The sequence below is a fragment of the Callorhinchus milii genome, unplaced genomic scaffold (assembly GCF_018977255.1).
Source record: "Callorhinchus milii isolate IMCB2004 unplaced genomic scaffold, IMCB_Cmil_1.0 Scaffold1, whole genome shotgun sequence".
In the NCBI taxonomy this organism is placed as follows: domain Eukaryota; kingdom Metazoa; phylum Chordata; class Chondrichthyes; order Chimaeriformes; family Callorhinchidae; genus Callorhinchus; species Callorhinchus milii.
In genome coordinates this window covers 91,234,455-91,250,387 of record NW_024704742.1, presented here as the reverse complement: position 1 = coordinate 91,250,387, position 15,933 = coordinate 91,234,455, and the positions used below count along the sequence as shown (strand labels likewise).

General features: G+C 41.6%; 1 protein-coding gene across 1 annotated transcript in view; it reads left to right on the top strand.

Moving 5' to 3' along the window:
• Window positions 1-15,933, top strand: part of LOC103178075 (coiled-coil domain-containing protein 171) — a 151,852-nt gene that overhangs the window by 50,099 nt on the left and 85,820 nt on the right. The window contains exons 12-13 of the mRNA XM_007892585.2: window positions 1,599-1,688; window positions 6,534-6,734. Of these exons, the coding sequence (XP_007890776.2) occupies window positions 1,599-1,688; window positions 6,534-6,734 (291 nt within the window). The remainder of the gene's footprint in view (window positions 1-1,598; window positions 1,689-6,533; window positions 6,735-15,933) is intronic.

Genomic DNA, 15,933 nt, shown 5'->3' with positions numbered 1-15,933 from the left:
CTGTGAGAAATTTTAACTTAATATTGTTAGATTGATGGATTTTATTTTCAAAAGCTACCAATAAGTAATTCCTTTTCTGTTAGCTTTGTTGGACTCTGTGCAACCACTTTGGGGTTTCTGACTGCAAAACTACTTCCCAGGCCTGCTTTTCCCATGTTGTTTGCAAGTACCTTTTCCTGCATAGCTTATTCCCCGATGCCACTTCAGTTCTGCTTTCTTGCTTCAGATCCGCTTGATCTCGCCTGACCTCTTTTGTACTTACCTTTCTCCCATTCAATTAATGTTCACTGTACTGCTTTTATTTGCAAGTTACACAGACAATTCAAAAAAAAAGGTTATGCCATTGCATTTCCTGAATGACATTGCCCTTTTTTGAATTGTTACAAGTGCATACTGTGGAATTGAGATAAACTAGAAAAACTGTCTATTTAGATGGAAACTAACACTGAAGGGAAAATATTCCATCCAAACATACGAGAGGCCATTAAAAAGGTCCCTTTAGGGGGAAATGGAGCCTCTGACACAGAAAGAACAAAAAAAGGCACACAGAAGGCAGTAGGATCAAGGAGGGAATTAAACCAACACAAAATACCTGGTTTACAGTGACGGTCAGAGATCAGAGCAGATCTGATGTCTCAATCTGATCCCTGATCACCAGCATGAAGTCTGCGCTCTTAATACCCTATTTAAACAGCAAATAGGAGGCAAACGATTTGGCTCATTTTTACTACATGTAATAATGTATTTGCAGAGAAGCTGAGGAGTAAGTGCTTTTTTTTTAACTTTGTTTATGTGATGAAAGTCAAAATGTGCAGTGTATGTGTGTTCGTGTGCAATGCATGGCACATATGCACTTTAGTTAGGAAATATAAATGTTTTGCCTGTTTTAAACCCTTTAGTTCAGGATCTTTATCACTGGGTAAGCTGTAAAACTACTTCAGTGAGTGGGAGTTTTTGAAACTGTTGGGCTGCAAACAATCAACAAAACATAGTCAATTCAATTTACAGTATATTCTGTGAGGCTCTTGATGTTTCTTCAAATCTGATCCCAAATTGATCCTGATGTAAAGGAAATCCATTTCTGGGATAAACTTCTAGCTGCAACAATTTCAAAATTGTAGAAAAATCACAGAATGTGTTTAGGAATTTAGGCATGTGAACGGCTAGTTGTCTCAACAAACACACTTTCTTTAAAATTTCAACACTATTTTGTTAAACAATTTGTATAACTGTTGTTAGATTTGACTACAGATTGAAGAACATAACGAGTTGAAAGAGACAAGGTTATTTGGTGCATTAATCCATTCTGCACAAAAAAGTAGAAATCTTAAAAAAAACACAAAAGGCAAAATCTGCTGAGTAATAGTGAATCTGACGATGAAAATCATGAAATGATTTTTGAAATGACTACACCTAGTGACGAGGAAATCCATCCAGCAATGCTGTGTAGATGAATGTTTCTTTTCTGAGTTTTTATTGATTTTGTAAATAGCAAAGTGTATTTTGCATGACCCTATCCAATGAAACTGATATGTACTGTATTTTTAAATACATATTGCTTTAATAGGCTAAGCGTATCATTTTAACTTCCATTTCAGCTTTACAAAACAAAGCAGTTGGCTGAGACGATGAGCAAAGAATGTGAGACCTACAAAGAGTTGGTTTGGTCACAAAAGTCAAGTCTTGAGGTAGGAACTTAAGTATTCAAATGATTTGGAAAATAACAAACTAGTGTATTGACATATGGATTGCTATTGGGAACAGGTAGACAGGACCTTGGATTAACATCTGAAAGGTACCTCCAACAACGCAGCACATTGGGAAACCTCATAAACAGTTTATCCATTTTCCATTCATGAACACCACTTTCCAAGTACTTCATTTCTATAGCATTAATCAGAATATTTTTTGGGGGTTTTCAAACCATTTGCCCAATACTGGAGCTGAGTAAGTAAATCATGTTCGATAATTTAGTCAGGTGGTAGTTTATTCTGGCATCAGCCTGGCTCAGTTACTAGCACTTTCACCTCTGAGTCAGAAGACTATGGATTCAAGCACCATTTTGGCACTTTGAACTCACATAATCTCACTCCCAAGTTGTAGTTTGCTGTGTTGTTAGAGGTGCCCTTCAGATGTTAATCTGAGGTTTTGTCTGCATGTTCAGGTGAACGCTAAAGATCCGGTGATATTATTTGAAAGAGTTTTTCCTAGTGCCCTAGCCAACAAGTCACCAGATAACATTTATCATTCACTTCATGGTAATTTCTGGGACATTGCCATTCGCAAATTGTGCTGCATTTGCCAACAAATACACACTCAGACCATTTTACAGTACTGTGAAGTGGTTTGAATAATCTTCCTCATGTGAAAGGCATTATATCAAATGCAGGGATTTTTTTTTCATCCTCACTAAAATGTGATGTATCTGGAGGTGATTTACAAAATTGTGGTTTGGGGTTATCTAGAATTTGACAAAAAGGATTTCCAAACAAAAAGCATTTCTTCTGTTTGAAAACTAAGGACTACCAATCTCGAATGTTAGATGTTATTTTTTTTCTTGGTAGAGAAAAAAACATTTTCTTCTCATAGTCTTTCTGTTTTTAGTGATCCCCAATGATATATCAGTAGTTCTCCGAATATTCCAGCAATAAGCAATGTCAATCCAATTTCAGTTCTCTACAGAGTCCCTCCTGTCTCATCTGAAAGGTAAAACTCCATCCAGATCCAACAGATTTTTTGTTAACTGTCTAGCACTTGAGAGGGACAAACTTTGTTATAGACACTGTCTATTGAAAGGCCTTTACAACTAAAACCAAAAAAGGTTTGTCCCTTGATATGCAGCTTGGCTGATTGAACCTTTTATCATACGAGATTGCTCACATTTTGGATTAGTCTCAGCATCTGGTGTTTTGGATTAAAACCAAGTTCTGTCAGTTTACATATTGCTGCTATTTTATGGTTCTTCACAGGACATTTCTCCTGGAGCTGTTCCTTTCTCATTTTCATGAAAGGGCTTAGCAATCAAACCCTTCTTGTATGTCTCCAACTCCACCAATGGGACTTAACTATAGTTGTTTGTAAGCTTACGTCTCCTCGATTTAAATTAATGTATTCCAGTGAACTGAAACTCTCTTGATAGCTTTGGTTTCTGCCAGAAGACTTATTGAGCTGGTGCTGGTAAGTTGAATATTCTTATTCAATTGGCATAATGACAGAGCTGCCTTCAGGGACCATTCTAACTTTCTACCCAAGGTGGTGTCCCAATTTTATTTGCATCAAGAAATCAGCCCTCCATTCGTTATGTCATCCTCCGCATAGTTCTGAGTTAGAGCACCAATTATATTTTGACAATGCTATGAAATCTTTGACTTATCACACAACTAGAACAAATTTTATTTGTAACGCAGGTCACTTCCAGGAGTTGAAAATCTAGTTAGATTAAAGGCGGTTTCATTGGATTGATGTGTGAATCTTGGACTAACTTTTTAAGAAGTTACCATACATATAACTGCAAAGTTGCTAATTGGGCCAATCCATATGTTTCCACTAAACACACTGAGAAAGATCTTGATTTTGGCAGATACAGGATAAATGCATCTGACTTTAATATCCTTTTACATTCCTTCTGCATGTTTGTTTGTCTGCTTCGTATATTGGAAACAATAAGTTCTAACCATTTGGGTGACTTGTTTGGAGGAATTAGAAAACTTGGTAGCGTACAACAACAACAACAATAACTTGGATTTATATAGCGTCCTCCACGCCGGACGGCGTCTCAGAGTGCTTTATAGTAACGGATCCCGGGACCAAGCCAGGTGGAGGGGGAGGAAGGTGACCAAAGGCGCGGTCGAAAAGGAAGGTCTTCAGCAGAGACCTGAAAATAGAAAGAGAGGAAGTGAGGCGAAGGGAGTGAGGAAGGGAGTTCCAGAGCCTTGGGGCATAGCGGCTGAAGGCACGGCCGCCGATGGTGGAGTGGAGGATTCAGGGGACAAGGAGGAGGCCAGACCCGGAGGAACGAAGGCAGCGGGCACTGTTTTGAGGCGAGAGGAGGTCAGAGAGGTCGGGGGGTGCAGAGGAGTGGAGGGATTTGAAGACAAGGGTGAGGATCTTGAAGTCGATCCTCTCTGGGACAGGCAACCAGTGTGGTCTGGCAAAGGCTGGGGTAATCGGAGAGCGGAGTTTCGTGCGGGTGAGAATGCGGGCGGCAGAGTTTTTTATAATCTGGATTTTATGGATGGTAGTGGAGGGGAGGCCGGCGAGGAGGGCATTTGAATAGTCCAGCAGAGAGGTGACAAAATGCATGGACCAGGGTTTCAGCGGCTTTTGGAGTGAGGTATTGGCGGAGACAGGCGATGCGTCGGAGGTGGAAGAAAGCGGTGCTGGTGAGGGACCGGATGTGGGGGAGGAAGGATAGTTGGGGGTCGAACTTGACGCCTAGGTTCCATATGGGTTCGGAGAGTTTTAGGGGAAGGTCGGGTAGGTGGAGGAGGTGAGAAACGTGAGATTTTAGACGTTGACGAGAGCCAAAGAGTATGGCTTCTGTCTTGTCAACGTTCAGCTGAATGAAATTTGTGCTCATCCAGCCCCTGAGATCTGACAGGTAGCCTGACAGAACATCAGGGGACTGGGGGTCGCAATGAGAGGTGGAAAAATAGAGTTGGGTGTCGTCCGCATACATGTGGAAATGTACCTCATGTCTGCGGATGACATCCCCAAGAGGGAGCATGCAGATCAGAAAGAGAAGGGGCCAAGGATGATGTTAACCGGGTGAGAGCGGGAGGAGAAGCCATTTTTGCAGATGTACTGCTGGCGGTTTGTGAGGTAGGCCTCGAACCAGGCGAGTGCGGTCCCACTGAGGTGGATGATGGAGGAAAGGCGGTGGAGGAGGATGGTGTGATCGACTGTGTCAAACGCAGTTGAGATGTCCAGGAGGACAAGGAGGCAGAGGGAGCCCTGGTCACATATAGTGAGGATGTCGTTTGTGACTTTCACAAGCGCAGTCTCTGTACTGGGGGCAGAGCGGAAACCGGACTGGAGGGGTTTAAAGAGGGAGTGGGAGGAGAGGTGTGCGCGAAGTAGATTGGCAACAATGTGTTCTAGGACTTGTGCAAGGAAGGCAGATTAGAAATAGGGTGGTAATGGCTGGGGTTTGAGGGATCTAGGGAAGGCTTTTTGAGGAGGGGAGTGATGACAGCAGTTTTGAGGGGGGCAGGGACTGATCCGGAAGAGAGGGACTGGTTGATGACGTCAGCCAGTAGTGGGCAGAGGAGGAGGAACTGGGTGACCAGAAAGTTGGTGGGGAGGGGATCGAGGCAGCAGATGGTGGGTTTCATAGAGCTAATGACAGGTGAGAGGGAGGAGGGAGAGATGGGGAGGAAGGAATGTAGAATGGGGGTGTTCGTAGGAGCAGATGATGGGGAGGGTGAGGGGGACAGAGAGGGCGTGGTGGTGGGTGACAAGGGACAGGTGGATGAGGCTGCCTGGCGGATGTTAAGTATTTTAGAAGAGAAGTACATGACCTCCTCACACTTGGCATTTGATATGAAGATTGAGGAGGCCTGAGGGAGGGCACGGAGGAGGTAGTGGGTGGTGGAAAAAGGATTTTAGGGTTGTGTTTAGCCTCCAAGATGATGTTGAAGTAGAAGGCCGTTTTTGCACGTGTCAAAGAACGGCGGTAGCTGTGGAGATGCTCAGGCCAGTTTTCCGCCATCTGCGCTCGAGCAAATGGGTTTGGGGTTTTTTGGAGGTGATTTTTTAGCGTAAGGGGAAGGAACTTAAGTAAAATACACAGTTGGAATATTATTAAATATGATTTTCAGTGCAAAACCTAAGTAAGATGGTTTAATTGGTAGCACTCTGATCTCTGTCAGAAAATTGTGGGTTAAAGCCACAAGCTATGACTTTGAGCTCATAGCATAGGCTGACACTCCAATGTGGTGCTGGGGAAGTCTTTCATTGGGAGAGGTCTGTCCTTCTAATTAAACATTAACTTGAGGTCCTGTCTGCCTGTTCAGATGGATGTTAAAGATCTCATGGCAATGCACTAAAACCCTGGCTAGCCAGACCTGCATTGTAATTGTTTGAATCCCTGAGCAGAAGATAGCTATTTTCTGCGCATTCTAGGAGTAGTTAGGGGTCTACAAAGAAATTTAAAAAAAAATTGGCCCCAGGCCCAGTAAGCTATGTCCAAATTCCGGATACCCGGAGTCCAGTAAGGCGGGGGTTTACTGTATTTGAAAAGAGAAGGGTGTGTCCCTGGAGTCCTGGCCAATAATCCCCAATCTAATTTCTGCAATATGAGGCTTAGTAATTCTTCAAATGCAGTCCCCCCAATGTCATTAACTTTCAATTAAACATTTCTTTTAGAAACACAAATTTTAATTATAATTCTCTTGAAATGTCCACTTTTTAGTAGTGGTTCTATTAGTGAGACTACCTAATAATTTTGATACATTACATTAAGTGTACTTTCTTAGTCTAGATGCTGAGATCACAAAATTTGAATTAATGGAATTTAAACCCTTCTTCTATAGAAATTTCAGGAAGACCTGGCAGCTGCAAATAAAGAGTTAAATAATTGGCGCAGTGAATGTGCTGACAGAGACGGACTGATTGGCAGCATGAAAATGGATCTACACAATGTGAAACACTGCTTTGAGAAGGAGAAGAGTCGAGCTGTTGAAGCTGAAAACGAAATTCAAAAACTCACGCAGGCTCATCAAAAAAATACTGAGGTATTGTGACAAACAGTAAGACAGAACAACCTGTAAATAAATATTGAATATGACGGGCTAAACAGCCACTATGTGTGGCCCAGCTCGACATATGTCATTCTTCATATATATTTTAAAAGATGCCTTGGAAATACTTCAGGTATGTGATGTGTAAATAGGGACATTTTAAGACAAATTGAATGCAGTATTTGTTGCATTAAATGTCAATTTTGAGGTTATTCAGGTAAGGGTTAGTCCTTGTGCTACAGAACCAGACATGTTTGTATGTGGTGTGCATAATGCACATGGTGTTTGTTTATTGTAGACAATCTTGGAATATCAAAAAGTTGCAATTTATACCTGACTACAACAGGAAAATCTTGAGTCAATTGGCTTGTCTAAGATCAGGTAGAAATTGTGAACAAATGTCATGACACGCACTGAAAACAGATATCAGCTAGCACTTCCTCTGTACATAGAGCTGCCTATTGATGAGCAGGTAGATGTATGTAGCAGGTAATAGACTGTTTGGTAGGTCTCTAGCAGCTGTCTCTGATAGGCAGCGCTCCGAGGTGCTATAAAAATGCAAGATGTGTTCTTGCATAGCATGTTTGGAATTCTCTTCCAAAGTACAATTAAAATATTTTGGGTTGCATTTTAGCTGCATAGAGTAAACTCAAAAGAGCTATTCAGTTTGATTAATAATTTGAGGTTTATTATTATTAATATTAATAATCTTCGTTATAAAAACTTAAAGTCTAGCAAAATGATATTTGAAATGTGACATTTTGCAATATGTTGCAAATAGGCTGAGTTTTGATGTCATAAAACAATTGAATTTTAAAGAATTGAGAAAGGCCATTTGAACATCATATCTGTGCTGGCTCTTTGAAAGAGCCATCCATTCAATCCCTTTTATGTGCCTTTTCTCCATACCTTGGAAAATTCCTGCTTTTATTTTAGATCTATTTACTTCCCTGTTAAAAGCGATTATGGATTCTACCTCAGCCACTACACCAAACCTAGCAGAGCATTCCACAATCTAACAACTCTCTGTGTAGAGGCCAAACTTACAGGTGAGATGTTTTTGAGAGCAAAGCAACTTTACAAATGCTCAAGTTCATCTTGGGTTTCAATCTTTTCACAAGGTAAAGAAATCCACTAGACATTTTAAGTACTTCAACATTTGGAAATATTTATTAGGGTATTTTTAAATATTATGTTTAGAATGGTTTAGCACACAACAACAACAAATTACATTTGTATAGTGACTTTCACGTCAGAAGGATGCCCCAAGGAACTGGGATGTCTTGTGGTGACTACACAGTCACTACACTGTGAAGCACTTTGAGATATCTCAATGATGTGATAAGTTACTATATCAATGCAAGCATTATTATAATGTAAACAGCATTAAAAAAAAGCTGCATTCTGAGTTGACTTGTATTTTAGTCAATGTTAAAATGTCCGCACATCAGTATTAATAACTAGGTGTAAATATTATCACGTGGAAAAAAAATTCATGTGGAGTTTTTGAACAATGCTCTGTACTCAATTGAAATCTGATCATTAGTGGAACTAATTGCTTTGGAAACACCTTTTTGATCTCTGCAGAAGTAAGAATGTATCACAGCCAATGTAGCAACACAGATGTTTAATTATGTAAAACCTTTGTGCAGGGCTAGGCTAGGTTTGAGATTATGACTGGAGTAAAAGTTACTGATGAAAACAAACAAGAAGAAAATTGATGTAGTGTAGTGCTATACTACTACGGAGTGGAACATAAAATTGAATTTTTGCAAGGTTAGGAAGCAGGGATAGATGCTAAAAGAAATTCGAGGCATAGATAGGTAGAGACTTGAATTTACAGTAGAAACCCGGTTTGCGGTCACCTCAGTAATCCAGCCACCTCACAATTGCAGACATGCTTTCATTGTCAATGTTAGAATATAGGCCGTCTGCTTCAGTAAACCGGGCACCTCACTATTCAGGACAATGGTCATTGATTGCGGCCGCTACAGCGCTCTCCTCCGGTACAAACATCCCACTCCGCTACTAACTTGTACAGTACACAGTGCGCTAGGCATCGGGCTCCTTGCTCTGTTTGCTTGACGCTGGGCAGGGTCTGGATGCGCTTGCGTGACGCGGGCAGCGTTGGGATCGTGGAAGCGGCGTGAGCGGAAAATCGACTTCGCCCGACGTCCGTGGCCTAAACTGATCTCCTGTGGCCAATTCTTGGTAAATGCTGTCTTCAGAGCACATGGTTTCTGTGTACGCTGTTTGTTTTGATTTAGTGACTGTTGACAAGTGTTGTAAACATGCCACCACGGAAGGAGTTGTCCTTACGTGAGAGAGTGGACTTAATCAAAAACAGTAAGAGCAAAAGTCATAGACAGTTAACTGTGATCTATGGCACTGGCAGAAGACAAGTTGGATACATTCTGTAAAGATAGGCTGAATACATGACAGCTTTTGTTTTAAATCTGACAATGCCTTTATTTTCATGAGATTGCAAAGTATGGTTCTTGAATGTTCATCATCCTTGCCCATTAGCATTGCCCTTAACATTACATCAGTGATCTGATTCACCTGACCTGTTTCAGTTATCAGGTCACCTTACTAAGTAAGTCACTTTTGCTCTGTCACTTGAGTGACCATATTAGTGAGGTTCTACTGTATTTAGAAAATTAAACTTAAATTAAATTAAAATTAAACTTAAATGTACTTACATGTACATATAATAATATATTATAATGTACATATAATAATATGTATGTACATATACATATATATATATGTATATATGTACATATAATAATATATTATAATACATATTATAATGTACTTGCATGCATCTGCATTGATATTGCATTTATGTTGTAACTTGACTGTAGGTTTATTTGTAACTTTTCCCCTAATCCATATGTCATTTCCTGGCCAAAAAAGCAGGTTGGATGACTGCTTCTCAGCCTCTGGTATCACATCTTCTTATCAGCTGTTAAGAGGTGTACAGGAAAATGTTGGGTTGACTTTCCCTTTTTTTTAAATCCAGCAAATAGCTACAACAACAGCAGCAAAATGACATTTGCAAAGCGCCTTTCACGTCGTGAGGATGTTCCAAGGCGCTGGACAGAGAGAGTTACGGACCCGAGCTGGGGATTGGGGTCGGGCAGGGTGGAGAGCAAGGAAGGAAATGAGGCGATCAAAAGCTCGGTCGAAGAGGAGGGTCTTGAGATGGGTCTTGAAGGTGGCAAGGGAGGGGGCAAGACGGAGGGACTGCGGAATGAAGTTCCAGAGGGTGAGGGCAGAGTGGCGGAAGGCCCGCCTGCCAATAGTGGGGTGGGTGAGCTAGGGGAAGTGAAGCAAGCCGGAGGCCTCTGCGCAGAGGGAGTGAACAGGAGCAGGGGGTTAGGAGGTCACAGAGGTTGGGGGAGCAAGACTGTGGAGGGCTTTGAAGATGAGGACCAGGATCCTGAACTGTATCCTTTGTATGATGGGAAGCCAGTGGAGTCGGGTGAGGATGGGGGTGATAGGGTCGCGGAGCCTGATGCAGGAGAGGACACAGGCTGCAGAGTTCTGGATGATCTGCAGCCTATGGACGTAGGAGTTGTGGAGGCCGACAAGCAATGAGTTTGCACAGTCGAGCCTCAGTGTAAGAAAGCATGTATGAGTGTTATCGGCGGCCTGCGGTGTGAGACAGTGGTGGAGCCAGGCAATGTTGCAGAGGTGGGGGAAGGCAGAGCGGTTCTTGGCACAGATGTGGGGTAAAAGGGATAGTTGAGGGTCAAACAAAACTCCAAAGTTCTGGACTGGCTTAACCAGGGTGGAGTGTGCAACTATAGATGGTGATGCTGTCAGTGCCTGAGGTGGGGAGGTGCTGACAGGAGCCAATCAGGAGAGCCTCAATCTTGTTGATGTTCAACTGAAGAAAGTTAGTTCTCATCCAGGACTTTATTTCCAACAGATATTCAGTCAGGACAGCAGTGGTCCTGGAGTCAAGGGTGGAGGCAGAGAGGTAGAGCTGGGTGTTATCCACATACATGTGGAAGTTGACCCCATGTTTGCGGATGATGTAACCAAGAGGGAGTATATAGATATTGAAGAGGAGGGGACCAAGGACAGAACCCTGAGGAACGCCGCACAAAATGGTCCAAGGGCTAGAGGAGAAGTCGTTTGTGGAGATGAAGTGCAGGCGGTGTGTACTGAATGGGCTCTTTATGCATTAAAGTTTCCATGATTCTATGAAGTCCTTCCTGGTAAAGCAAATCGCTTTCCAGGGGTTATGGTTTCTGCCAGTGTGGTTAGCAAGTTATTTGTAGGTCTATGTGGCAGCCAATTTGTACGCAGCAATGTCCCACAGACAGCCATGAAGTGAATGCCAATGTTGCCCATGAAATTGGAGAAACTCCCTTTTTACTACAACGATAACAATTTCTATTGTATAACACCTTTCACGTTGGGAAAACGTCTTAAAGCACTTATCCTAGTAAGCCTGAGGTCAATTTTAATAAACCCGCTGCTTCTCTGGCTTTGACCCAATTCAAAACCTGGACCTTCTGTTTGTGTGAAACTCATTTCGCACTATGTCGTGGCTTTACCAGCTGAGCCATCTGTGCATGTCACTATATGTACCACAATGTTAAATTGTTGAATTACCATCACTTGTTCAGTAATGGATACTTAGACAAATATTGTATAAAAGGAATTGTTAGAGCAACTTGCTGTTGTAGCTTTTTGTTTTGATTTCCAAATCATGACTTTTATTTTGCAGAAACAATATTGTCCAGCTAGCACAAGGCATCTTCATTTTCATAGGGTTTCTGCAAAACTTGTATTTGGTGAACTCAGAAATGTAGTTGTGCCAACTAAGCCAAAGGCAAACATTCTTTCCATGTCTCTTATACTGATTTTTAAATGTTGCACACGCAAGACTGTTGGGAATGTTTAGCAGCTGGAACATCGGGGACTAATTAAGCTCAGGAAACTAGTAGTTTGATCATATTGTAAAATGGACAAGTTTACAGAAATCTTCGGGTGAAATTCAGCAGGTTTAAATTTGATTCTGGTGTTTGCCATTTTTGTGCTCTAAGCCAAGCCAATATGAGTCAAGAAAGTGGTCATAATTTTATTGAATTAACCTGTCACAATACATAAAATAGACTTATCTATTTTCTCTTTTCCCTGACCTATGACTCAGCACCTTTTGAGGCATAATGGACTTCACAGTGGTTATGGCTTCTTGCCAAGGCAAACTCACATGACGACAACAACAACACAACTTGCAATTATATAGCGCCCTCCACGCAGGGTAGCATCTCAGAGCGCCTAACAGTGGTGAGCCTGACTCAGAGCCAGGGGGAGGTGGCCGTAAGCATGGTTGAACAGGAACGTTTTCAGGCAGGACTTGAAAGAGGGGAGAGAGGGTGCAAGGCAGAAGGATTGAGGAAGACAGAGTTTTGGGGCGTAATGGCTGAAAGCACATCCTCCAATGTGGGTGGAGGGTGTGAGGGATGAGCAGGAGGCCGGTGCCAGTTGAACGGAGGCACCGGGTGGTGGATTGGGGAATGAGGAGCTCCGAGAGGTAATGAGGTGCCAGAGAGTGAATGGATTTGAACACGAGTGTGAGGATCTTGAAGTCGATCGTTTCCGTCTTATCCATATTCAGCTGCAGGAAGTTTACACTCATCCAGGCCTTGATGTCTGCCAAATAAGCTGCTAGAACATCGGCGGAACTGGAATTGGTACTGAAGGAGGCAAAGTAGATTTGTGTGTCATCCTCATACATGTGAAAGTTTATCCCAAGTCTGCGGATGACGTTGCCCAGCAGGAGCAGTTAGATAAGAAAAAGAAGAGGGCCAAGGATGGAGCCCTGGGGTACCCCACAGGTGACAGGGCAGGGGAGGGAGGAGAAACCATTTGCTGAGATGAAATGGAGGCGGTTGGTTAAGTTGGACTCGAACCATGTGAGTGCGGGTCCACTATGGTAGATGAGGGAGGAGAGGCGGTGGAGGAGGATGGCGTGGTCGACTGTGTCAAATGCAGCAGAGAGATCCAGGAGTACGAGGAGGCAAAAGGAGCCCTGGTCACAGATAGAATGTCATAAGAAATTAGATTAAGTAGTTCTATTGAGTCAACCTGGTTTAGTAAGCCTGGCTCACTTGGTAGGTCTCTCACTTTTGAGTCAGAAAAGTGTATTGTGGGTTCAAGCTCTCCATTGTGTCGTTGAACTCACAGTCTAGGCTAGCACTTTGGTGCAGTGCTCGAGGTGCGGTTGCATTGTTGGAGGTGTCGGACTTTAGATGAGGTGTTAAACCAAGGTCTCGTCTGCCTCTTCAAGTAGACGTTAAAGATACTGTGGCATTATTTGAAAAGAGAAGGCAGTTTTCTCTGGTGTTCTGGCCAACAATCCCCCAAATAAAATTGGTCATTCACTTCATGGCTGTTTGTGGACATTGCTGTGCACAAATTGGTTGCCATGTTTGCCTACAAATTACACAGTGACTAAACTTCAAAGTAAATCCTGTGAAATGCTTTGAAGCATCTTGGTGCACTATATCAAATGCAAGTATGACTCGGCATTGGTCTTTTACCTCTAGAACGTAGGGCAGCTGGCACTCTACAAAGTTGATCTATATAAATTCACCCGCCATGCTGAAAGATATCATTGAGTAGCTGATGAGAAACTGAGGCTTGGGAGGAAGGTTGCTGGAAGGCATTACCCAGAGTCCAGATTCATAGATATGTGCTTATATATCCTGCACTTACCATTACAAACAGCTTCAGGCAAGCTTCCCGCTATGTCAACAAGGAGCACTTTGACATTCCCCATTTTGACAACTACCTTGTGTTTTGTCCTTTTTTTAAACTTTCAACAGACTATCTCACATCTATTTCATATCCGAGATGTCCATTTAAATTGGGGTTTAAAAGAATGTCTCTTGAAGTGCGCATAAATTTTTTACTAGTTTGATTTATTCATGCTGCTTTTACAGTACAGGCTTTGTTTGTTAACACAGGTACTCTGAAAACAAAGGTCTGACACACATGGCAATACTATTAGTGATTCGCAGCAAATTTTACTGCATACATTTTCTCAGAGAAATGTTGAACAAGAACTATTTTCTAATAAAACAGCTACAAAATAGGTTACTCACTTTTTGGCCTTTCATATTCTATTTGTAGGAAGGAAATGTTTTAAAAAAATCTTAATTAGTATTAAAAAATCACAATTAATTTGATAATTACAGTTGCCCCTTTGTGTAGGTTTTATACCTTATCTAGATAATTTTTTATGATCTGCCTAGTATCTGACACACTTGGAAACTCATCGCCATGATCAAGAGTACCCAAACCAAACTACTGCGAGTTACTGAAATTACTGTTGCTGAAGAATGGAAATTACCCTTTGTGTGGACTAGAGTGTGCACTCTCCCCAGAGGGAGCATGCTGTTCATCTAATCTTGGAAACTGCTGTATTCGGCAAAGGTTGCCAAGGCTTGGGGGCCCTAGAGTATGCATTGGGTTACTGATGGAGTTTAGTTTCTGACTTCGAGGTGAGAATGTAACCAATTGAGCCAGGCTGACACACAATGCCCAAACAGTTCAAAGCAGCAATAAACAGGGTGAATAGGATTCTGGGCTATATTGGCAAATCAGTCCAGTTCCCCAGATATTGTGTTCAAGCTGTATGGTTTTGTGGTTAGGCTGTACCTGGAGTACTATGTAGTATTCTGATCGCTGTGACCCATGTCTTAGAGCGAGTGCAGAGGAGAGCAATGATGTTGTGCAACCTGTGTTAGAGTTAGCATCTGTGAAGAGCAACCAGGACTTTTGAGTTCAGAAAAGAGGCTTTTCATAGAAGTTTCACTAGATTATGAATGTAATGTATATATGGAGTAATATTTTCAGATATGCCAAGGTAGCTGGATAAGAGGGACACAGTTCAAAGTTGTGAAAAACAAGTTTAGGATAGCCAGTAAAAAATATTTTACTTCACAGAGGTTATCATTAATTGGGACAGGTTATAAAGTGAAAGTGAGGCCAGGGCACTAGACATTTAAATAACATCTTAATAGTGTAAAGAGAGATGGAGGGACTGTAGGAAAGACTCTGTGGAAGGATGAGATTAAATGGGCCGAATGCCATTTTACATTTGAACATCCCTTGTGATTTTGTAATACTCTTCCTGTAAGTAAATATTTGCCACTTTTTTGATCTAAGTTTGGCTGCTTTGAAGGTTACAATATTGATTTTGATCTCTTTCTGTAAATTGCTATGAGTAAAGAAAATATTAGATGTGCTATTGCTAATTTCAAACGCAATATACCCTTTGGAAATCTACTGCAGCATCGCCTGATATTTTCACCCACAAAATACAGTCGATCCACTTTAAAATATGAAGCACTTTGAGACGTCTCAATGATGTGATAAGGCGCTATATCAAAGGCAATAATTATTATTAATTTAGATAGTGCTATGAAATTATTGCAGTAAAGACAAGAAAAGACAGTGTAATGACTAGCAACAAGGTAGTAATAGCAATTGTGAATAGATATTTGGGCTGGAAATTAGGTATCAAAATATACTGTGTTTTGTTTTGTCGATAATCAATTCCTAAATACATGTTTTCTTAAAGAATAAGTGAATAATAAGGCAATTAGGATTGTGATTCCTTTCTGCTTTGGGCATTTATTGATGAGTCGTCAAGTTCAAGATTGACAACAACTTGCACTTGTATAATGCCCTTCACATAAGATAATATCTCAGGGTGTATCACAAGGACAGGATCGGGTGCTGAGTATGGGGAAAGGGTGAGGTGACTGAGCAGGTCAGAGATAGGTTTTCAGGCAAGGTTTGAAGATGGATAGAATGAGGGCTAGATGGAGGAGTAGATGGAGGGAGGTTCAGAGGTTAGAGTGTAGTAGGTGAAGGCTCTCTTACCAATGGTGGCATGGAGAAAGCTGGTGTAATTATACACAATCTGAACAACAACAACTTGAATTTATGTAGAGCCCCTCACAAAATATAGCATCCCAGAGTGCTAAAGTACGAGCGTGATCTTAAGTTTCTTTATTCTCTTCTCAAAAATCTCCAGTCCACTAACCATAAACACACCAATTTGTTCCTCTCCCAGTGTCCTTATGTACTTCCTGTCTTTATCTCATTGGCTCTTTTTAATTGTCCTTTTACTCTTAAAGTGATACTACATGGGAGATGCGGA